This window comes from Malaclemys terrapin, chromosome 5 (assembly GCF_027887155.1).
Source record: "Malaclemys terrapin pileata isolate rMalTer1 chromosome 5, rMalTer1.hap1, whole genome shotgun sequence".
NCBI lineage: Eukaryota > Metazoa > Chordata > Testudines > Emydidae > Malaclemys > Malaclemys terrapin.
Genome location: NC_071509.1, coordinates 102,167,449 through 102,192,890, shown reverse-complemented (window position 1 = coordinate 102,192,890; position 25,442 = coordinate 102,167,449). Strand labels below are relative to the sequence as shown.

General features: G+C 41.7%; 2 protein-coding genes across 9 annotated transcripts in view; one reads left to right on the top strand and one right to left on the bottom strand.

Annotated features, from left to right (window-relative positions):
- The window catches only part of LOC128838280 (uncharacterized), a 60,347-nt gene extending 45,922 nt beyond the window's left edge, over positions 1-14,425 (bottom strand). For both annotated transcript variants that reach the window (XR_008445147.1, XM_054030332.1), the window contains exon 1: positions 14,025-14,425. The gene's annotated coding sequence lies outside the window, so the exon portion shown is untranslated. The remainder of the gene's footprint in view (positions 1-14,024) is intronic.
- A 104-nt stretch (positions 14,426-14,529) lies between these two features.
- PDE5A (phosphodiesterase 5A) overlaps positions 14,530-25,442 on the top strand; it is a 99,118-nt gene continuing 88,205 nt past the window's right edge. For 3 of the 7 annotated variants that reach the window (XM_054030697.1, XM_054030694.1, XM_054030693.1), the window contains exon 1: positions 14,530-14,793. In XM_054030697.1, the coding sequence (XP_053886672.1) occupies positions 14,690-14,793 (104 nt within the window). In that variant the 5' untranslated portion in view covers positions 14,530-14,689. Of the gene's footprint in view, positions 14,794-15,968; positions 16,235-16,475; positions 16,660-25,442 lie in introns of those variants that run through there. The other 4 variants (XM_054030696.1, XM_054030698.1, XM_054030700.1 and 1 more) reach the window with 4 other exon arrangements.

The window sequence follows — 25,442 nt, the reverse complement described above, 5'->3', positions numbered from 1 at the left end:
TGACTGCTAAATCTGTGCCCATCTGATAAAGCTGCAGAGCTATCAACACTAACAAAATCAAATTTAAAAAGGTAATGTTTTCAGCTTTCAGCACTCCCCTGAGAATCCCATCTGATCAATGTATAAAACAAGTTCTTATAATATATAAACCATTAGAGTATTTCACTTAACAAATACATCTTTGTGCCAGATTTCAAATCAGTTGTAATACTTCATAGTGAGGAAGTGTTTTACATGAAATAATATATTATATGCTAATGGTAAGAAGCAGGGCTAGATTTTTAGCTGGTGCAAATCACTATAGCTTCATTCTAGTTAATGAAGTAATGGTGATTTACGCCAATTGAGGTGTTGCTAGTAATGTGCTAGGAAGAAAATTTGTAGTTATTTCCATTACAACATAGTTAATTTCACCATTGTAAGAGATGGCTAATTTATCTTCTTATAGATCCAAGTATCATAGAGACAATTCTGAAAGGTGTTGAGTTCTCTCAATTTCCAGTGTCGTTAGTGGGAGTTGAGCATGCTTTGCATCTGACAAAATCAGGCCCTAAACAGCAGCACTGGTCATAAGTTCCCTTGAATCCCACGTATCATTTTATAGATAATCAATTGTTTCTTCTGTATTGGGTACATGTTAATTGTTTCTTCAAGCTACCATTGTTGTATGTAGTGTTGTTGTAGCCATGTTGGTGCCAGAATATTAGAGACACAAAATGGATGAGGTAATATTTTTATTGGACCAACTTCTGAAGTTGGTCTAATAAAAGATATTACCTCACCCATCTTGTCTCTCTTCAAATTCAGACCTATACAGCTGTCGGTAGCTTGATTTCTACTGAATCAAGTTGACCTAATTTGAACTGACCAGTATTTCATCCTCTAAACAACCACAAGTTCACATAAAAATGTTTACAGCATACGTCAGTCTAATACAGTCAACTCCAATTTTAGATGGAGACTAAGTATATTAAGCCATTGGTAGTCCCTTCCTTGTATTAGTGCTTGCGGTTAACTGGAAAGGTGTACTTAAAAGTCTTGTCTCATGCGCCTATTTAAGTGAGATGGGACACAGGATCTAGCGTAGAAGGATTATCCTGTTATCTGACATTTGGTACAGATTGCCAAAAGGCATCACCATCATTACAGATGCCCTACACTAGACTTGAAATCAGTCCTGCTACGGTGTAGGGCATAGGCACCAACTTTTCCCAGCGCTGGTGGGTGCTCGCCCCTGGCCCTGCCCTGACTCCACCCCCATTCCAACTCCTTCCTCAAAGTCCCCGCCCCAACTCCGCCCACTCCCTTCCCCTATTAGACCCCTTCCCTAAATCCCCACCCCAGCCCCACCTCTTCTCAGAAGAGCTTTTCGAAGGCACAAATGACATTTAGGTGCCTAACTCCCAGTGAAAATTATTTTATCTTGCAATCTGTAAGTATATACATTACAACAGCATTCAAAGGCCCCAATCAGATTGGGGCCTCATTGTGCTATACACTGTAGAAACACACATCAAGAAACAGCCCCTGCCCCAAAGAGCGAACAATCTAGAATGGGTCAGAGATGGAAGGTAAGTAGGAAATCAAAGAATGGACGAAGAGAATAAGCATGGAAAGACATACACAACCTTTCGGTAAATTCATGTAATGTATCTCTATGTCTTTATTTTATTGTATTTCCCTGGCAGACATCTTACATCTCTATTATGGCTAGGGGATGGCTATCTTGAGCACTTACGTTGTAATATTGCTGGCTTCTCTAGATTCTATACCTAAATAACTTCAGAAAAATTGAAGAGGGCCAAAGTCAGCAGGAACTGCAAGTGTTCTGCACTTACTGAATTTGTCCCAAAGAATATGACCTAAAATTACAAACATATTTAGAAAACTCCCTACAACTGGAGCCTGTTTTCCCCCAAAACTCTGCCTTAATTGGAGAATTATTCTTTGAAAAATATTTCTAAATGTCAGTAACTATGCACGGATCCCAGCACAAGCACCTCAGTTTCAATACTTCTGCAGCAAGGGAGGCTGGTGGTGGCCCAAATTATTTGATGGGAGGAGTCAAAGAGTCACCTCACTAACCCTCTCCAAAATCATAATGCCAGCAACTTTTGCCCCCTGATCTGGAGTGGTTTTAATTAGTAACCTAATAGTGAGAGGCTCTGTAGCCCACTATGATGTCCTGAACCAGGGGTAGTCAATAGCCAGATTGTGGGCCAAATATGGACCACTAAACGTTTTTGAACAGACCTAAAAATATTTTTATTTACTTATTATTATCATTATTGTTATTATTTTCTCTGGAGTCTGAACCTTGACTATACGTTGACCAAGAAATTTGGAGCTTGACTAAAAAAAAAATTGAATACCCCTGCTGGAACCATTCAGGCTCTAGATTCCCACTCCCTAGGTCAGCTAAAGCTGGGGGAAAAAACTGAGGCGGCAGAATGCACAGCCACTGTGGGGAACACCTCTCATCAGCTTGCAGTTGATCTAATAACAGCAATGGTGGGCTCTGAATAGTCCCTTTCAGACTCCCTTGGCTGAACAAATGTCTACACCACAGAAGTCTTTAGGGATGGGACATGAAAGCTGAAGGGGAAAATGGAAGGATCCTGAAAGGAGTACGCCATACCCTTCCAAAAAAAATTAAATAGGATCCAGAAATAGACCCATATTAGTAGGTAACAACCTCTTTCCATCTTAACTGTTCTTGTAATTTTTTTGTTGAGTATAATTAAATGCCACACAACCCCAATATATACAGTTACCAGTGCTGTGGCTAGTATTAGCTGCAAACTAATTTCTAAAACATTTTGCCTATACTTCTTCAGAATAGTGGAGATTTAAGTTCAAAACCAGTCATTCTTTTAATATATCCATCATGACATTATGATTAAGTAATTTGGCTCTTCACTTTGTTTACTGTTTTATTTCCGTTGCTAAGGGATTGGTAAACTGGAAGTGTTTTCACTGACCTTTCAGAATCACAGATTAGTTTATTACTTACTTATCTGAGTCTGTCACTCCATGCTGTAAACTAACTTGATAACAATTTTCATCTCCACTGCATCGTACTTGTGCAATGTAGGTGTACTGTGTGTTTAATTTTTATGCTCCGTGTGGTTTTTTTCCACTTTGATTAAGAAGGTGCTTGAGTATTTGATAATGTGCCCAGATCAGCAAGAGGTATTTCATGGTGCAGCTTCCAGCATAAAGGGTCCTTGATTGGAGCCTTTACACAGAATTGTAATAATTATTAATTATTATTATTTTCCCAGAATCAGTGACCCACATTGCAGCAGCATTACTTTAATGACCTTACCAAACCTGAATGTCATTTTACTGAAGTATATGTACTCCCAATGGTTTAGCCAAATAACTGAAACCTTTTTAAAATTTAAGTATAGTGGTGGTTTGCTAAAGGGAACATTTCCTCATTCAAAACTGTCTTCTAGATAAATCTATAGAAAATGTTCAATAGTTGATTCCTTAGGAATCTGGACAAGATCAAGTCTGAGTTCTGAGTACCACAGTAATCCCATAAGTCAGCAGTTCTCAAACTTTAGCAATCTGAGGACCCCCATTTTGATTTAAAATTTTTCGTGGAGCCCCAAACCCCCAGCTCAGCCCCAGATCCTACGCCTCACTCTACACCTTCCCCCAAGGTCCCATCCCCACCCCATCTCTTCCAGCCCCTGCTCCACCCCGTCCCCTCTCTTTCCTGCCTCTTTCCACACCCTCCCATGGGCACGCCCGGTCCCCCCTCCACCCTCTCCCTCCCAGCACCTCCTGCACGCTGGCGAACCAAGGGTATTCCAGGGGGGTCCGCTGGCCCCGCTGATCAACTCCTCCCTCTCCCTCCCTCAATTCCTCACTCACCCTCCAAGTGCCTCCTGCATGCCGCTGAACAGCTGTTCCCCGGTGTGCAGGAGGCATTGGGAGCAGGGGAAGGAGTAGAGGGAGAAAGCGGGAGAAGTTGATCAGCGGGGCTGGCTGACTCCCTGGAGTCTGGGGGCCCCAGTTCGAGAAATGCTGCCATAAGTAAATAAAATCAGTCAAAGGGTATAATTTTAGATTCAGAATTGTTTAAAAACTGGGACACTGACTAAGTGTCTGGTTTTGCTATCAGTGGTGGACTATAGTATAATACTGTGAGTAGGATGACATCTACAAATCCTCCAGGCAAGTTGAAGAGTGTACAGCAATATGCTTTACAATACATGTTTATTTTACAATGCCATCATTAGGTAGCACTTCACTCTACATGGTAAGAGGGAAGAAACCAAAACAAATGAATACAAACATTTAGGCACCTTGTGTCTTTTATTATGAAGATTTCAAATTAATTTTAAGCTAGAGATAGGGCAGCCTTGAAATGTTTCCTTCACCTGGTAGCACCAAAATACATCTCAGGTAATCCACCAAAGTGTAGATTTGGAAGTTTGTTGCAAATCCCAAAAGTGACAATGGGTGGATTAATTACCTGTTTATTAGCCCAAACTTAAATACAATAAAATTAAAGGGAACAGAAAGCTCAAAGTCAGAGAAACATTGCTTTGAGCAGAGTCTTAGAAAACTGGAGAAGTTCCACAGGTCTGGATAAAAAGCTAATGAAAGTATATAAAAAGAGGTAAATAGCATGACTTGGGTAACTTTAAGCCAATTAGCTGACATATGTCTCTGGCAAAATGATGGGAAGGGTAATATGGGTAATATGGCAATCAGAAAAGAATTAAAGGATGGTAGCATAATTAATGCCAATCAACATGGTTATATAGAAAATAGGTCTTGTGAAACAAACTTTGTATCCTTGTGGTAGCCAAGTTGGTCCCAGGATATTAGAGAGACAAGGTAGGTGAGGTAATATCTTTTATTGGACCAACTTCTGTTGGTGGAAGATAAGCTTTTGAGCTTATGCAGCCCTCTTCTTCAGGTCTGGGTAAGGCACTCAGGGTATGTCTACACTTAAAACGCTACAGCAGCATAGCTGCGCCGCTGCAGCTGCACCACTGTAGCACTTCAGTATAGACACATATACTGACTGGAAGGATCCTCCTCTCAGTGTAGGTAATCCACTTCCCCGAGAGGTGGTAGCTGGGTCGATGGAAGAATTCTTTCACCAACCAACTGCTGTCTATGTGGGGACTTAGGTCAAATTAACTACACCACTCAGAACCCTGGGTTTAGTAGGCCAATGCTCAAACCACTGAGCTATCCCTCCCCCTCTCCCCCCAAGCTTCTGTGTGAATTTGATGCAAGGAGCCACATACATCAAATGCCACCTTCGGGCTGGCCAGAATTTCACCGGGGAGTACAGTGTCTGCTGCCTCCTGGCACCTCTGTAAGGAGCTGCTTGTTCAAAGGCAGTGGGAAGAGGAAGTCCTTCCCCCGTACCTCTCTACAACAGCCCAACAGGCCTCACTGATTCTAGCATACTAAGCTAGAATTCCTCCTGGGGACTACATCTACAACCTGCCCCTACACACACCATTCAGAACTCCCAAGTGAACCAAGGGCAGTATCTTGCCCTTTGACAGTCCCATAACATAAATGGGAGCTCTATATAAACAAGGAGCTTAATTCAGACCCCAGTTAAACTTCCATGGAGTTGTGCTCAGCTACATCAAGTCTGAATTTAGACCCAAAGTCACTTTTAAATGCTTTATCTGTGTCTGGCCATGTTTCCATTGCATATTCTGTAGTGGGTTGGAAATATTGGTGAAATTCCTTTACTAGCTTCATCCTTCATGAATTTACAAAGATCAGAGGATTAGAACTGTTCCCTGCCCCAATGAGTTTACAATCTTGCTTTAAACAACCCAGCAAGATCTTCAGCTCCCATGGGACAAAATATTTTTCCTAAGATTTTCAGTGGAAGGCAGAAGAGATAAAAACTAAACAGTAGCCATCAACTAATAAATTAAACTTTGAGCCCAAAGTCTAAGCCAAGGGTTCTCAGACTTCATTGCACAGTGACTCCTTTCTGACAACAAAAATTGCTGCACGACCCCGGGGGAAGGGGGGGGGGTCAAAGCCAAAGCCCCACTGCCCAGGGGAGTGGGGGGAAAGCTGAAGCACAGGGGCTTCAACCCCAGGAAGGGGGCCTGTAATATGAGCCCCACTGCCCAAGGCTGAAGCTAGGGTTACCATATTTAACAAATAAAAAAAGAGGACCCTCCACGGGGCCCTGGCCCTGCCCATTTCCCCACCCCAGCCCTGCCCTAACTCCGCCCCCTCCTCCCTTCCACTCCCAGCCACGCGAAAAGGGCTGCCCAAGCGCTACCGGCTTCACGGTTTGCCGGGCAGCCCCCAGACCCTGCGCCCCCGGCCAGCGCTTCCCCAGCGCAGCTGGAGCCTGTGGAGCAAACCGTGAAGCCAGTAGCGCTTGGGCTTCGGGCAGCCCCTATGCCTCTGGACTCTGCACCCCCGTCTGGGCACTTCCCCTCCCGGGCTCCGGCGGCGCAGGGTCCGGAGGCATGGGGGCTGCCCAAAGCCCGTAGCGCTCGGCTCTTAAACAGAGCCAAAGAGTCAGGGGAGGAGCAGAGCCGCTGCAGCCGGAGGCTGGGGTCCGGAGGCAAGGGGGCTGCCTGAAGCCTATAGCGCTCGGGCAGCTCGGCTCTTAAACAGAGCCGAAGAGTCAGGAGAGGAGCAGAGCCGCCGCGGGAGGGGAAGTGCCCTGCCGGGATTTTCCCGGACATGTTCAGCTTTTTGGCAATTCCCCCCGGACGGGGGTTTGATTGCCGAAAAGCCGGACATGTCCAGGAAAAACCGGACGTATGGTAACCCTACTGAAGCCCTCAGGCTTTGGCCCCAGACAGTGGGGCTCAGGCTTTGGCCCCTGGTGACTCCATTAAAATGGGGTCGTGACCCACTTTGGGGTCCTGACCCACAGTTTGAGGACCGCTGGTCTAAGTTATTCTTTCCAGACAGTGAAATAGGAGAGGCAATTATGATCCAGTTGATAATCTGTATATTACAAACAATTTGAGAAGCTGCTAATTTCCTGAGGGTGAGAAAAATGTTGGCTGCTGTTTTGATGGAGGCAAAATACTGTATCATGTTCAAATCAAAACAGGCGGAAGCTACTACTTTGCATGGCTTCCTGTAAGATATATGCAATGTTATCCCAAAGGAGAAAGCAGTGTAGGTAGCGCAGTAGCAGCTCTGTGAAGTTGTGTTTATTTGGGAAGCATTTCCAGTAATTATTAGGAAGGGGTTGGAGGAATAAACTTGCAAGAAATTCTCATGAGATTATAAAATTAAAAACGGGCTCTTTAATTGTAAGGAGTCAGATTCTGGCCCCTTTTATCATTCAAGAAATGCAAAGGATCTGGAAAGCTTGCGTAAGTAGCCAGCTTGGAATTCCCCAATTGTGTGGAAAACCTCCTGCTAGTGTAGAGCCAGCATAGCTTGCTGCCCATTTCATCCCAGTCCCTCTGGTTGTTTGGAACAGCCCTAAGGTTACTATTACTTGTGCTAGGAGCCAAAGCAAACCAATCACTGGCTAGCCTCAGGATCAGGGGATGGCAGAAAGGTGGTGAAAATCTACCTTGCCCCCAACTCCCAGCCCTGCCAAACTCCGCTCCAGTGCAACTGTGGATGAAGTCCATAACTAGGGTGACCAGATGTCCCGATTTTATAGGGACAGTCCCGATATTTGGGGCTTTTTCTTATACAGGCTCGTATTACCCCCCACCCTCTGTCCTGATTTATCACACTTGGTCTCTGGTCACCCTATCCATAACACCATTGCTTCAATGAAATGGATTGATTTCTGTAAAACAACTCTGTTTATGACTTTATAAACAGAAACACACAAATAATGACACAATCTCTAAACCAGTCTCTTTTCTCTCATAGCATTGGTATTCTGTTTCTTTCATTTGTATATGTGTGGGTAAGAAACACATATATAATAAAGGGTTGCAACAGTAGGTAGCTACTTTCATGTTTGCTGGTACACTATGCTGAATATTGTGTGCATCTCAAAATGAACTCTTAAGTGTTTTATATGTTTCTAGGTGCTTCTCCTTTACACATTTGAAATTGGGTTAGAAATAAAAACTTCATCATACACATTAAAAAAGTTTTTAGGTTAGTAGAATAAAAGTCCTTCATTTAAGACAAACTCCTTGCAGAATTCAAGGAATGTGGGTCTGTGTCCAAGCAACTTGACTGATGCACCAAAAATAAAACAACACACAAAAAATAAAGCCTGAACAGTTCAGATTCTCAAAAACTCAAGGACGTTTCTGAGTTTTTAATTCTTGCCTGATTTTTAAGAGAATCAATTTAATATGACTTAGTTCTGCTCTAATATTTTCCAGTTGTGTGGATGTAGTGAGACTGTAGCCTTTAGTTCCATAGTCTTGGACATTCCACTTCTTGCAGCTTTTTTAAAAAATGAATTATTTTTAGTGAGTCGTGTGCACCTGAAAGATGCTAGATGATCAGCCAAAGAGACTGCAGATCTTTCTTTATCCCCATTCTGTCCCACTAATATTAATTATTATTTATTATGGAAGGGACGCAAAGGTGACTAAGCCACTTTTACTTCTCCACTGATGCTGGGGACTGGGGACAGACAGGAAACCAGTCCCCCACCCAAGTTGGAGCAACCATACAGTTGCTCTGACTTACAGCACTGGAAGAATCCCTTAGGATTCCAACACCCATGACTGTCAGAATGCATTGTGTTCCAGCTCTCTCCCCTTGTGCTCCTCACTTGTCCCTCCTTGCTCTGGAACACGCTTGATGTGGTTAGGGAGATCATGAGTGACATAAAGTGGACTACGTTGGCTTTATACAGCTGAGGCAGCATTCCCTGCTCTGCATGATTAAAGCAGTTTTACGTCTGTAATTCACCAGTGGAGCAATGCAAAGTGGGCTTAGCTAGGGTTGAGGATATGGCTCTGTGTGAAGAGGCTTAGCTAGGGTTGAGGATATGGCTCTGTGTGAAGAGCAATATCAGTAATGGAGAATGGTGAAGAGGGGCAGCAGAGTGTTTTAGCAGCAGGTTTTTATGTGCCAAAATCAGAAAATAACACTGTTTAAATGTTGATAAATGACTGCATGCTGTACTGTAGATGGAAGCAGAATTTCATTTTGGCAGTGACGTTGACAAGTGTACAGATCACCTCAGTACAAGGATTTTAGATGGCAATTTTCCGCAATGGGAAAAGAATCCTGCAGGCACTACACACAGAGAACTAAGTTTGCTGACAGTGTACCCTTTAAACACCTATAGCTGCCTGCGCTACATTTCAGGTGGCAATCACAGTTTTTGAGAAGCAAATTTTCAGAAAGTGAGGTCACTGGATGACTTGCCATTTCTGTAGCTAAAGCGAAAGACTAAAAAACGCAGAAGAAAATGTTTATTCCCTTTTATGGGGAAACGTAGGAATGACTTATTATTTCAAATGAGAATGAATAAACATAGACTCTCTTTATGCATAACATAGCACATGAATAGATCAGTCTCTAAACTATATACTTTTCTATTTGTTGTTACTGACAAAGATGAGTTATCACACTCTCTAATTTATATATGTCAGACTAGGCAAAATCATATTCTTATCTTCTAATTGTCTCCTTGCTTTGTGTTATTTGCAAAGCATACCAAGCAAGAATTCAGTACATCTCAAAACACTCCCAAACCCTACTATGTCTCCAGAAATCAAGCATTAGCACTTTTGTACATGCTGGTTCTTATACTGAATGTGACAGATATTGCAACCCGCACGTAATACCTTTGAGGACCATAATATTATATTTATGAATAGTTTATGTATGATTGTGTTCTACTCCATGGAGTAGGGTTACCACAGCTCCTCTAGGAGCTAAAACAGTAGAGGGTGATTACCTCAAAGATTGTAAACATCTCCAGAGATGTTTCACCCCCTTGGGTGGTTTGCATAGACTGGTTCAGGATGAATTTCCTAGAGACTAAGAAACAAAGAAAGGGTTTTTGGTATAAAAAGATAAGCTTGAACTGACTCATGACCTTCTTCCTGATCCAGCAAACAGACAGGCCCTTCTGTCCAAGGGGAGACTCTCTCAACCATTGTGGAAGGGTCAGAAAGACTTTGGCCTACTAGGACCGCAAAAGACTGATAGGTGGGTGACTCCTGGTATGTTAGTGTGTGTTTAAATCTGTTTATTTTTATTGTGTTTTCTCTGTAATACTTTTACCTTAAGCATAAATGTGCTTGCTTAGAGAGAACTGCATGGTAACTTGTAACTGCTGGCAATACACACTTCATACCCCTTGGAGAGAAGGCAATGCACAGGCACTGACCATTAGGCAGGCTGGTTTGGTGGTCAGTATAAGGCAGGGAGCTGTGCAGTCTTTAAACCCCTGGTCAGAAGGGAGTGGGACATGGTCTACTCCAGGAGTACCTGACTGGGGTACTCCTGGAGTAGACCATGAAGGAGGAATATAGGTGCAGTTACCCTGAAACTGTGACACTGAACACACAAATGTCCTGCTTTGCCACAAGTAGCTTTTGAACTTGAATAGGGTTTACTTATTCATAGATCATTACTCAGAATCCTTTCCAAGCTCACAGCTATTAGTGCTGTCATCTGAGCTCTGGGAACAAACTGAAAAGCCTCGGTGTGAGCTGAGATGCAGAGTTCTTTCCTGTATGCTTTGCAAGCCAGAGTTTTGGAAGGCTTTTTCCACTTTTAGCCTTCACATCTTTGTTGTGTTTGGCTTTTATATCCACTTGTCATCTTAAAAATGAAAATAGCATGTTCAGGATAGTACAAATAGTATATTCATGAAAATATACAGTGACAATCTCCTTCCCTACCCCCTAGCAGTTCCATTTATACTTGTTGTGGAAAAGGGTATTCTAATCTCTATTTGGATAGCATGCTTCTCAGCCACTAATGTCTTACCACTGTGAATACAGGAAGATAATCTCCTGTACTAGCTACATTGTCTCTTATCTATGGGCTAAATCATGGCATTGTGACAAGCCGGAACCAGAATCTGCCTCCGGGATTTCCCCTTTCTTTGTGTGTGGGAAAATGTATGCTCTCCTACCTGGTGCAGGTAGTCTGATCATTCCAGTTTATACCCCATTGCTCCCGTGTGTCTGTGCAAGCTGGCATTTAGCTCTACATTTCCACAGTGCCCAGAACAATTGGGACTCATTCTCAACTGGGTCCTTTGTGGGAGCTACTATAATAAAAATGTTATTACTATACTTTTACTAATAATAATCTGAGATGTGGGATAGCATGTGTTGCAACTGAGATGCACAACACACTGAGAGACCTTTTGATTTAGAGGCAGATTATAAGGAACATTTCATATTAGAGAGTGAAACATCCATAGGAGACCTGTGACAGTCTCCATAAGTGTTTGTGTGTTGTCTATGATTATTTACAATGGCACTATATTTCCTTTGTAGTACTAACTTGATAGTCCATCCAAAGAAAGCAAACTAGCTAATACAAACACACCACAATCATGTTATCATATACGTTCTGAAATATCACCCTGGATTTGGCTCATCCAGAAAAAAAAAAAAGGGTCACTGTGAAGACCTGAGACTGTAGTATCCTTCAGAGGGAAATTTCCCCTCGATTTTAAAATCAGCCAAATTTGTGAAAAAGAATTTTAAAAAATCATTATTTGTACAGTGGGAAGAAAACTGAAGGAAAAAATATAAAGAAGATAAAAGAATATCAGTATTTTCATGTATTTTTCAGTTTGTTTTGTGAAATAATCCAAAATATTTAAACAACTTAAATATAAGTGAATGCTCAGATTTCTTATCAGATGACGGACTGGAAACATATGTGCAGACATCATAGGAACATAGGAATTTCCACACAGGACCAGGCCCAACGTCAAACTAGTCCAGTGTCCTGTCTCTGGCAGTAGCCAGTGCCAGATGCTTCTCAAGCAAGCGTAAGAACCTCACAGCAGACAGATGTGAGACAATCTGCCCCCACATTAGGTCTCCTCCTGGTCTAATAGTTAGAGATTGGCTTAAACTTCGAAGCATTAGATTCCTTTTGAAATGTGTTACGTTTACTATGACAACTCTGGATATACTTGTTATCCGTATAACTGTCTAATCCCTTTTTGAATCACATTTGGTTTTGGCCTCAATTATTTCCTTTGGCAATGAATTCCACAGTCTAATTGTGAGTTGTGTGAAAAAGTATTTCCTTTTATCAGTTTTGAATTTGCTACCTTTTAATTGTTCTTGTGTTATGAGACAGGCAGCACAGAAGTTCCTGATTTATGTTTTCCATACTGTCCTTTATTTTATTTTTTTTGTAATGTCCCCTCTTATTTGATTCCTTCCAATCCTCTGGATTATTGTCTGTTTTTAATAAGATTACATATTTTTGTTAGCAGCACTCAGCAACTTCATACCTTAGCACCTTCAGAACTCTTGGGAATATGACACATGGGCCTGGTAACTTATTGCATTTAAATTAGTCATTTGTTTCAGCGCCTCTTCCTCCAACACCTGAATCTCTGAGAGTACTTCATCTTTATTATCAGAAGAGAGCAAGTGTTGGGTAAGTTTCTCCTTGCATCCTTGGTAGTGAAGACTGGTGCAAAGTTATCTTTTAGCTTTTCAGCAATGTCTTTATTTTCCTTTAACCTTGATAATATGGCAGACCTTCTGTTTCTGTCCCAGGCTTCCCATTTCTGATGTACTTAAAGAATCACTTGTTGTTCATTTTACACCATTAATTTGCTCAGTCCATTCTGGCCCTTCTAATTTCCCTCCTACTTATTGCCTGCTGTAATTTATGCTCCTATTTATTGGCTTCACTAGAATCAGATTTCCAAATTTTGAAGTTCCGTTTAGGTCGAATAGCCTTTTGAATCTTCCCATTTAGACAGACTGGCTTATTCCTGACTTTCCTGGTTCCCTTTTTCTGCAGCTGTTGACAAGCCTTCTGAGACTATTATAAAACAAATTAGGGAAGTTCTTGTTGTTTCCATTTCTGTGTGCACCACTTTATTATAATTACAGTTGAAATCCATGAATCCTTCACAAAGCCCAAACATTTGGATTTTCTGCATACATTACCTGAGAATGATAGAGAATCTGTTCCCTCAGGCTGCATAGTTGCAAAGCCATTTTATGAGCAGGGCCGGTCACCACTACCTCAGCCCACACTCCCAAATTCTACATCAACCTGTTTGGAACTGCAGTGGAGTCCCCCTAAAGAGCACACAAGAACTACAGAGGCATTCATGGGTATCTGCTCTATTCGCAGTCTTCCAGCCTTCATCACAAGTTTATGTGCGGCTGAAAATATTGTATTCGCCTTCTGCAAGGAGATGATTTACACCCTATATGAATATATCTCTATCCTACTTGATTACAAAGTAGGCCACTCATTTTAAACTCCTGTTTTCCCCTTTCCATAGAAACTTGCTGTTATATGTGAGATGTTGCCATCAGAAATTGAAACTGAGGACAGACAACTACACATGTTAATAATTGCGCTTAATCTCCAGTCTCCTGTGCTACAATATTTGAAGCTTCTCATTCCTGAGTCTTTGTCACAAATGTAAAGCCCCTAAATCTCACATTTACTTATCCCTGTTCCAAGGTCTAACCTTCAATATTATGAGGGCTCTCTAGATAGGGAATCTGGGATTTGAGGGCTGTGTGATTCTTGTGCTTGGGTCATACTAGTGGTCAAGCATTTAGCCCACAATTTTCAAACCTACGCACCTAAAGTTAGAAAAAATAGGAGCTGTGAATGCTCCGCACCTTTGAAAACCAGGCTACTGCTGTTTTGGTATCCACATATGGATTGAAGAACCTAACCTTAGGAAGGCAAGATGGAAAATGGGGGCTTTAGTGCCCTATGGCTAGAGCTATGTTCCAGTGAGACATTCTGGAAAGGGATTTCAATCTACCACCTTTTATACAAGGGATGAAACATAGACTCTTTAAAAAATAATACTGTGGAAAACCCAAGGCCCTGAAGGCACACTTGGGATTCATAGTTCTGTTTTTTCAACTTACTTTTCTCTCTTTCTAGGGCCTCCTCCTGGGGCATCTGCTCCACCAGGCTTCACCTTCCAAACAAGGAGCAGCTCCAGCGTGTGGCACACAAACAAACGTCTCATTTTTTCCTTCAGTCACTTAATCAAGAGCTCTCCTGGCACTGCCCTGGGCTGCAGCTGGGGGGACGTTGTGCCCCACGGACAGTAGGCTCGCTCCTGGGCGCTTCCCCCACCCCTAGTAGAGTGCTGCTGTAAAGCCAGGTCCCTCGCGCCTTTGCCCCCGTTTGAAGCAGGGTAATCCCCTGCACGAGGAGGTAGAGGAGCAGCCGCAACGAGATATTTTGCGGCCAGCAGCTCCTGGGGGTGCTGGCGCTGCGGGACAGGACCGGGGTTGGAGTCGCGGCGGAGCTGGCTGGCTGCCCGCCGCCTGCCCCGGGCAAACACCTGGGAGCAGGAGAGAGGCAGAGCGCTGGGGGGGTGGGGCTGGGTGGGGCGCTGGCTGAGCGCCAGGGTCCAAGCTCTGCGCGGAGGAGGAGGAGGGTCTCCTGAGCTCTCCTGTCTCTGATTAGACAAGAGGCCGTAGGGGAGGGGGTGAAATCAACAACAACAAGCCGAGCGCGGCAGCGGTGGCAGTCCGAGAGGCGGCGGGCCAGGGAGCGGGGACGGCAGCGAGCGGCTCGGACCATGGAGCGCAGCTGCCTGCCCCCACCGCAGCAGGAAGCGGTAGAAGCCTGGCTGGATGATCACTGGGACTTTACCCGCTCTTACTTTGTTAGGAAAGCTACAAGGTAAGAGCAGCGGGGAGTGAGGCGAGGCGGCAGAGCCTCCTTCCCCGCATCCGAGCCCTCGGATTTCCCCGAAGCACCTTCCCCTCCACTGCTCCCCTCCCGACAGCTGCCAAAACTGAAACCAACACACAGCCGCTCTGTTCCGCTGCCACCCAAGTTCACAGGCAAGCGCTTCCCGGGGTTTTGCTCCGCAGCGGGCTCTGCCTGCCCGGCCTGGCCCCCAGCAGAGCCGCGCTGCGCATAGGTGCAGGGGGTGTTGGTGTTGCTGCACCCGAAGTGCTTTTCAGTCTGTGCAGGGTTTGCAGTTTGCATCGGTGGCTCTCAGCGCCCCCACGCTACGCGCTGCCCCAGCGCCCCGGGGCTCTGAGCCACGGAGCAGTGGGGACTTGGCAAGCAGTGCAAGGGGAGATTCACAGTTCTGGAACCCCTAGGCCTGACCTGGGACTAGGGCTCGCTCTGTAAACCTACATCGTTCACCTCGCACGAGTAGCCATGGGGACATCCCCCCCCCACAGAAATAGACCGGGGCCCCTGCTAACGTCTAACCCCGCTTTTGGGGGGTTGTGTCACTTGTTAATGGCCACACAAGGCGCTGCGCTCCGGGCTCCGCACAGCGGGCCGGTTTTGACATCTCTGCCGCAGACAGCAGGGCGAGGCGGGAGAGGGGGTGAGCGGTGGAAGTGCCAAGTGGGTTGAGGCGCCTGGAACGGCTGGTCGTGAGCTGTCTCTGCGCTGCGTTTGGGGAGCGAGCGGGGGCGGGGCTGGGGGTGTCTCTCCAGTTAGGGGAGTCTGGCTGGGAGTGGGGACCTGGGGGTGCTTCTGCAGTTGGGAAGGGAAGTAGGGGCTGAAGGGAGTGGCGCTGTGTAGCTGGAGGAAGGGGGTGTGTGCATGGCGCAGCATTTGGGGAGGGGACCGAAGTCTGGATACGTGTGTGTGTGGGGGGGGGTCTGCGGCCGGAGGGGTTCTGCAGGATGAGCATAGGGAGCGGTGGGGACTGAAGGGACTGGGGTGAGCTGCAGCAGTTAGGGGGGGGGCGGTGGGGAAGGGGGGCGGGTGATGCTGGATGGTGTCGGGGAGGTGGTGTCTCCACGTGGACTAGCGCAGCGTGGGGAAGCGTTCGGGGAGGGGATTGATTAGGGGTGTCTCTTGGAGGCGCACAGCCGGGTGCAGGCGAGGGAGAGAAGTTCCCAGTGAGGCTTTGACGCTGCAGGGAGCTCTCGGCAGGGATGTTCCCCGCCAGGGGGCAGCGCTGCGCTGCACACCGCAAGAAGCAGCCCGGGGACAGCGCCAGTGCTAAGAAGTTTTCCTATGAACTATTATTGGAGGGTGGCTTGGATTTAATTTATTTATTTATTGCAAAGATTTAGTGTAGAGATCAGAGTCGCTCGTCTGAGCTGACGCCCCTCTGGCTTGTCATGTTGCCGTTTGGAGATAAGACGAGGTATATCTGCTCATCATTGTCACTGACACCTCAGCGGAGGGATTGCGGTTGAAAGGGAGTAAATGCAACTATTTTTAGAAGTGGAGTCGGGTTTCCAGTTTGAATATTTTCCTATAAACAAAGCCGTGGGGATGCAGAGTGCAGGCGGTCTGCAGCTCCCACGGCATATCGGAGTGCAGGGCTGGTTAGTAAGTTGTGTAATTCGGTCCTTTGAGTGCACGCACCATCTTTGCGGATTCACTCTTGTTCCTGAGCGGCTTGCACCATCTGCTATCGCTGCTGATTTACTTACCTCCCAAGTCACTTAAGAGGAATGGATGGGTTCTGAATGAGTTTTGCTGCTGCCCCTCTCTGCATGGGATGGGGCGGTAAGAAGAGAGATCCCCATTAATTATTGACTTGCAGCGAGCGAGAAGGCTTCAGGGGTCAGTCACCGGCTTCCCTGTTACCATCTGTGCGAGATCCCTTCTCCTCCCCTCCTGCTGCTTTCATAGCAGACAGGCTGTCAGATTCATTTCTCTAGAAAACAGCAATCAAAATGTGCTATCTTAAAAAAAACACCCTAAAATAAGTTAAATAGCTTTAAGAAAAGTAAGAGCTGGATGGGGATAATTGGCATGTGTGGTTAACCTTTATATTTTTACAGAATACTGGTGAATGGTATATGAGTGAAGGATAGTTTGTTTATCCATGAAAAATAGGGTGGTAGTATTTTAACCAGCTTTGAGAAGTAGCATTTTATCAGGTCAGCTTGCCACACTTCCTTTGGAAATTGGAAGTAGCACTGAACAAATACAAATGCTAATTAATAGTAACCCATTATGTCGATTTGTTTTCCCCATGGAGTAGGTTGGCTAGTCTTTTTTTTTTAACACTCAGAAACAGTTGTATTTTTGTAAAGGTCTGAAAAAGGCAGTGGTTCACAAAATACAAATTAATCAGGTACCTGTGACTAACTGAAATACCCATACATTTTTATAAGATTTCTACAGAAAACTGTCAGCTTCAAATGCTTGTTTGGCAGCTATCCTGTTGTTGTTTTTTTTATAGCTATAGAGATGTCACATTATTTTCAGAACTGTCTGCCAGTCTGACTTAAGTGTAACAGCTTTGTTTTGAACTTATTTTATTGTAGGAGTCTATACAAAGAAAAGGCAAGTTTTCAATTATTTGATGGCCTATCTGGTTTTCTTTGTATACTCTCAAATTATGCTTCATAAACCTTTAAGAGTTTGAAGCAATCAGTGTATTTAGTAAAAACAACGACGAGTACAGTGGCATCTTAAAGACTAATAGATTTATTTGGGCATAAGCTTTCTTGGGTAAAAAACCCACTTCTTCAGATGCATGGAGTGAAAATTACAATGTATTTAGTAAATGGTATAATTGTCTATATTGTGGAGTTATTTTGGAATATGGCTTGATAGAGAACCCTGAATTTGATTCCATGTTTTGTTATTTTTTTAAAAAATGCATAGTTTGTGCTACAGCAATAATTACATTGAACTGAGGTGATTGTAGTTTACTTTTGCTTAATGTTGTACTTATTCTGTCTGGTAAATGGGATTTCTCTGAGATAGTTTTTAACCTGTACTTTTAAAATCTAATTTAGTTCTGCACTTTTTAGTTTGTTTCATTAGTTTTTATACACACACACACACACACACACCTTGAATTAATTTGGTAACTCATGGAATAGGCACATCATGTTTTAGTCTGAATTCGTATTGCTACGTATAATTAACTTTATTTTGCTGAAAGCATCAGAGCTTTTCTGTTACATTTTCAAATATGAATACAAATGAGCAGAAACAGAATTGAGCTCCATCATTTGTTGCAAGGTTAAGAATCAAAACTGAGAATAAACATTGAGTGTGTGATTCAAAACCCAATTCTTGTAACTCTTTCCATTGATTTCAATGGGCTTTGGATTGGGATCTTATTGAGCAAGTACCTTTTCAATATTAAAATCAATTATACAAAATATTCCTCTCTCCCTTCATGGATTAATTTGTGCAATTCCTTACTCATAGAGTAATCCCACTGACTTCAATAGGAGTACTCACATGAGTAAATAAAAAAAGAAAGAAAAGATTAGTTTAGGTGGTTTTATCCCAAGTATTTTATAAATTTAGAGCCACAGAATCATACATATTCTGTAAAATACAGGTGATATTTGTCTATTTTGTATAGATCACATCATCATTAATGGATTTCTGTGTATGGTTTATGGAGAGACCACATTTCCTAGAAAGCAACACTTTAAAATAAAATATATATTTCAGTTAATTTATAATTATTTGTAATCTACACAGCTATGGAAGCATTGCTAGTCAGTATTCTGGGCCCATGTCAGTATGGGCTGCAAGACTGGACCACCTGTGTGTTAAATTTGCATAGCATTGTTATCCTTTTTGTAAAAGTTAATTGTATAACAACAGTTTAAACCTTATATCCGTTATGGCTACAAGCTATGGATCTAATCCTGCAAGATGCTGAACATCTCCTGTAGGCTGCTCAGCACTTTTTAGAAGGTGCTCAGTATAGGCCGTATTACTTCTGTTCCACAGTTCGTACTGATTTGGTGGATGAATGAATTCTGTGATGCAATATGTTCTGATATGAAAGTGTACAAGCTGGGCCTGATCCTACAAAAACTTATTCAAATTTGAAGCTTTTACCGACATACTCATTTCCATTGACTACATGGGAGTAAGGACTACTCACTTGATAATGGTTTATAGTATCAGGTACCCACAGGTATTTTATTACTTTTTGTTTTGTACAAGGCTATCTGGGAAGTGTGTAAATAAATATTAAATGTGAGTTTTTATCATATCTCTGATCAAGATGCAGAACAATGGTTCAAATTTGTCCCTGGCGCACTTAATGAAGTTACAGCGGGGCAAATATGGCTTCGTTTATTTAGGCTTGTTTAATTTTGGCTTACTCAAATACAAAATTTTTAGTGGTAATAGTTCATACTGTACATCTGTTGGTTTGTTGTACCACTTCTTCAAGTTCCTATTTCCTAGTAAAATTAAGCTATTTTTTTTTTAAGCATTCCCCTACTAAAATTAATCTTCCTTTGTGATGTTTTTCCCTTTCAAAATTTTAGAATTTTGTTTGTAAAAGTGGCTTTTTCAGAAAGCGGAGGAAATGGTTTTCAAATTAAATTTAATTCATCTCATTCTTGTACAGCATATGGACTTTATTTTAGAATCTATATTGATTACCCGTACTATTATTGTAACCTTTTCATAATCGATGTTAAAATCGTTCTTCAAATATTATTAAGCATGGTGTATTGAATGGTGTACAAGTTTGATTGGTATATTGGACTAACCTTGCATTCCTTGTTCTTACCAACTTCTGTTACAGTTGGGGTGAGTCTGTTATCAGTATCAGATTACTGATGGTATACTTTTTGTAAAAATGTTATCTAGGTAGTTTGTCACACCACTTTCATCCCCCAAGCTTCACCCTTACTTAAAGCTCTCTTCAAGAAACCAGTATACTAGTGTATACAATATTTATGGTTTCCTTTATTGTTCCTCTTAAAAATACTGGTGTGAATTTCTCTTAGTACCTTTCGTGCTCACAGACAAATTCACTGTTCACTGGTGATTCACTCAGCTCAGGGGAAAATTGTATTCCAGCTATAGGCAACTTCATTGTTCCATAGAGGTTTTTTTTTTTCTGGCTTCCTAAATGTATGGTCTGATAGATAAAAATTATTAAGCTAAGCTTTGCTTTTGTCCTAGTGAAAATAAGGCTCTTTGCTATAACTATCTTGGGTTATTATAACACAGGTTGACTATATCCATGATATGTGAGAGGGCAAGCAAAGTTTATTTCTCTTAATGACAGCTCCAAGTATTCCATTTGGGCTGGTTTCTCAGTTCAGAGGTCTTCAAAGTCTCCATCTTCAGGGAGATATTGGAAAATGTCTTTCATCTTGAGCCATCTATTTAGTATTTTAGCTTCATAAGCTTATGTTAGTTATAGTTCTTGGGTGTTGTCTCATAGTATTATTCAAAGCAATATGCCTATCTTAGTTTGTTTCTATATTAGAGGAAGTTTATGCATTTTTATAATAAGTGTACAGAAGTTCAGACTGTCAAACAGATTCTGAATGTGTGTTTTGGAGAGTTATTTTTGAATAATCAAATTTGAAAATACTTTGGTAATCTCCTCTGAAAAAAATGAATCCTAAAAATATAGAACATTTTTACAGGAATGAGTCAAATCAATCCCTGGTGTAACCTTGTTTTGACATTAGTCATGTTACACCATTCTGGCCACAGTATATTTTCTCCCATTTGCACATTTTGTTCACGTTATACATATTTACAGAGTTTTGACTGAGAAAGGGGTGGAGGAGGATAGGGGTTTTTTTTCTGTAAAAACCATGAAATGTGTTTCCTTTAAAAACTAATTTTCTTAAAATCCTTTTCCTCTAAGTAGCCCACGCATTCCTAAACCCTTTTCTCAGGAACCTCAGCTCCCCAAAGAAATGTATACACTGTGCATTAAGACCACTGCAAAAATTTAAGGCCCAAATCCAACAAATGAGTAGGCATGTGTGGAAAGTTACTCATATGAGTCAAGTTACATATATAGGCAAGTAAGTTACACTTGTGCCTACTTATTTGCAAGAAGGGGATCTAAAAGGAGAAGGTCAATGCAGCTGCAAAACTTCCTATGAATTCAGAGAAAGCAGGGTCGACAGGCTTTCTGTCCCACACACCTTTTGTACAAAATGATTCTGCAGTGCAGGTGCAGGCAGTTCCCTCTTGGACTTTATTGGGAGCTTTGTGTGCATCAGGGTGAGAGGATCAGACCCTAACTTTTTGGTACAAGAAAATAAAGTGTGGGGAGGGGAGTATAAATTCCATTTCAAGGAGGTGGGAAGGTGTGATGGATAGTCAGAGAATCTTTACCATTGGGTTTGTATTTCTTAGCCAAAATGTTTGTGAATTCCTATGGCTACTGGCGTCTATTGAAGAATCCTCCCAGATTTCAGCTACTGATCGTGAATGAAGTTCACTCCCTATGCAGCAGGCTAGCACAAGGCTATATACTACTTAAATTTCACTTAAGTCTGATTTTGAAGCTTAAGTGGGATTTAAGTGGTGCATAGACATTGTGCTGGCCCTCTGAATGGGGTGAAATTTAAACTGTTCATCAGAATATCTTCAGGCCAAGGAATGTATGTTCAGGTTTTCATAGTGTATTTGCATGTTTTTGAATGTTTGTCTAAAGGTGAATTGTGTGGAGAATGTAGGATCCAGGTCAAGTACTACAAACAATGCAGCTCAACCTCCTACAACGTTTCCTGAGTCAGACTAATACTGTACAATCTATTTTCATTTTGAACATTAAATTAAAGAAAATATATTTTCTTTGTCATAGACAAATATAATTACCAAAGTCACACAATGTAAGTCTCCCTCTTCTTTACTGTCCAAGAAACATAAATAAATTTACATGGAATAATTTGTGATTTATATGAATTGCTCAAAAAACAGCATTAGATGCAAAAGACTCTATTTACAGAATGCCAAAAAAAAACCTTGTTCAAATGGCCCTTGTGAGTAATTCAATGGTTGTCATTTCACGTTAGGCCTGGTACCAGCCACAAAATATATTTACTTAGTAAAAAAATTTTTTTTTCCCATTTATTTATGTGCTAAGGGTGAATTCACCCCTGTACAGAGGGCCAGCCCAAAGCCTCTGCACCACTTAAATCCTACTTAAGTCCTATTTTGGGAATTTAAGTGGGACTTTAGTAGTACATAGCGGTGAATTTCACCTTTAGGGCTTAAACCTTTTTCCACTAGAATCAATGGCAAAACTGCTATTGGCTTCATAGGACAGTGAATGGGTCCCATAGTTATTTTGAGGCTGGGGCAAGAAACAAACATATCAGCAGGAAAAATAAAATATCTCATTTATTATTTAAAACCTTGACCTTTGTATCGCTGTAGTTTTGCTGTGCCTTTTTTGTATTGTGAATGGAAAAACCCTTCTAGGCCAGATTGCTGTTTTTGAAAAGAAAACAAAAAAGGTTGGGCCTACAGTTTAGTTGTAAAAGATGACTTGTAAATAGCCAAGAATAATAATTTATCATAAGGACATGCACTTTTTGGTATTCTCACTTCAACCAGCTAATCAAATTGTATGTCCTATTTGAAAAAAACACCAACATGAGGCAAGATTTAAATTATTGTATAACACTGAAAAATCATTAATTTCAGCTCTAACAAGAATACTGTATCTGAATCAGGAGCCAGAGTTCTTCATTTACATTTATACTTGGCAGAGAACATGTTTAATTTCAAGACCATGAGTTATCCCATTCATTACTCACATGTTTAAAGTTAAGCATGTGCATAGGAACTTTGCTGATTTGGGCCCATAAATGGACACTATCATCTTTAAAATCACACTTCTATCTTAAAAAAAAAAAACTTTGCTTACTGTTGTTACAAGTAACAAACACATCAAGGGATTAGAACAAAATAGTTTTCTATGTGTTTTCAGTTATATGCATTTGACAGCACTTTGTATATTGTTGTTTTTCATTATTTCCATTATGTAGCCATACAACTTCTCCTGTTTGTTTAGGTCTTTTACAAAGCAAGAGGGGAGAGGAAAACATTTAAAAAAATGTGTGAAAATGGGAAAACCTCAACTCTTGGCAAGGGAACACGGGGCAGGTTTAGTACCAGAAACGACCTTAAACTGTTTTGTTAAAAGTCAACTAGATTTCAAGTTGATGATGATCCTTGAAATTATTTCCACATCTAAATTACATAAAAAAACTGAAAAGAAAATTGTTGACGTCTAGTGGTTATTCTAAGAAAAGCACATTGATAAAGACTAATTATTAGGCCTATCTTGAAAAACTGTTGACTGCAACAGCAGTAGGATCAGGCTCTAAAAATTAATGCAACTGAACATTGGCATTCTATACCAGATGAATTCAGGCGTGAGTGCCTTTCTTCTAAGGATCTCAAAGTGCTTTATAGATGTTAAGGCGATCACTTTGTGACCCTTATTGACACAGATAGTATCACTGCTAATGTGAGGAAGGCAATCCTAATTTCTCCTTAACTCATTAAATATCACTATAGGTTTTTTTGGGGTAGGTAAGGATAATATCTGTTTTGCAGATGGGTAAAATGAAATGCATGGTGGTGAAGTCACTTATCTAAGGTCACAGTGCATTAGTTGCATAAGAGCAGTTAGTGGGAAGTAGTATCGTCTGTGGGATTTAACACTTGACCAGGAGTCAGGAGAGCTCAGCTCTACTCTCAGATCTCCCCCTGGCCTGCTGTGTGACCTGGGACAAGTCACTTCTCCTCTGTGCCTGTTTTCCCTTCCACCCACTTTCTGTCCTTGTCTATTTAACTTGTAAGCTTTTTATACAAATAATAAATAACAAGAGCTGGAGTTATGTAGCTCTGTACAAGGGAACATCCATATACTTTAGGATATGTTCTTCCCCAAATATTTTATTCTCCATTTTCAAAAGTAATAACCCTCATTCCCCCTCTGCCCCCAAAATCCTCTCAAAAGGTTTTCTGTTGGAAGAGGTCACCTGGCAAATTCAGTTCTCACCATACTCTAACATTCAATGTCAGTCTTATAATGAGAGGGAGGAGTGGATGTGACTAAATGCAAATGACTGTAAAAATAGCCATCACCTACTCCCATTCATGAACTTTGGGCTCAATTATGGTTGCCACAGTGCAGGCTCACTGGAAGAAAAGGATGCAGGCAGGCAGTAAGGAGGGCGTGTGGCTATAGCTGCACACCAAGCAATGTTTAAAGGGCTATGCTGGGGTGAGAGCATATTACAGTTTTGAAAGGGTGAACAGGCTTCTTGCAGCACCTGGATATTAGTATTTGCTCCTGTTTTATACAAACCTAATCTCTACTGTCACTGCTGCCACTTCTCCCTCACAGCAGTTCTCTGGCCCTAAGAACCTTAGGGCCAAATCCTGCAAATACCTATGCCCACTGAAGACTACTTGTGTGAATTAGGAGTGTTTGCAGGATTGACCCTTAATTTGGTCCTTTTCACATCCCGTTTGTCTCATAAATAGTGATTTCTCATTTATTTCCACTAATCTCTCTTGTAGTTCAGTAGGTGTCTGGTACTGATAGACCTTACTTATATGGCTTATTGTATGCCGAGAAAATAATTGTTATACTTGTCATGGTTAAATGGAAATTGGTACTGAAAAAGCAAAAACAAGTCAAGTCAATCCTCTGATTGATTTTTAAAAAGATTAAAACAACTATGTTTTGCATTTCATCCAAATGAAACATTAGTTCTTCAACTCATGCATATAGCTGTGTGAGAAAACGGAGCTGAATAATTTCCTTATAAGAAGTGTTACTCAGAACAGGTCAATAAAATTGTTGTTATTCCAGCTGAATTCAAACAACTTTACTGTTGCCTAAATTCTGCAAATGTCTAATCAGTTTAAAATATAAGAACATGTTTTAGGAGAGCTATAGCTATAGGATTTTGTTCTTGTCTTAATCTACACAATTTCGTAAAAAACCTACACACTAACCTGTTAGCAGGTTACTAGACCACCATCAAAGAGACATTTAGGGGGAAGATATATGTTTTTCTAATTATACAGTTCTACAGTCAAGCTAACAGAATGTATAATGCATAGTCTTGTTCCATTTCAAAGTGCTTTACAAACATAGAGTCTAATAGTGCAAGCTCTCTTTCCAATGAGGAGAAAGTCCTTATTCCAAGGCAGTGGGACTACTTGGTTGAGAAAAGTCTTACACAGTCAGGTTCTAAATCCTCCCACCACCCCTGTGAAACAGGTAGATAAGTTTTGAAATCCCTGCTTTACAGATGGAGAAGATGAAATGGAAAGATTGAATCACTCTAGGGCCATGGAGTCAGAGCTGGGGTTAGAGGTTTTTGTTGTTTGTTTGTAATTATTACATTAGTAAACCTGTGCTATGGCAGTTTACAGACAAATAAAGTTGCAGGTCTCTTCTCTGAAAAACCAAGTCCATGCTGTAACCAGTACACTGTACACCTGATTCTCCACTGCCTTACATTTTATAGTTACTTACACCTGTGCAAATTGAATGTGAAACACTACCAGGACAGAATGATAGCATTTTACTCTTCCTTTCATCTCATGTAAATGATCACACAGATGCA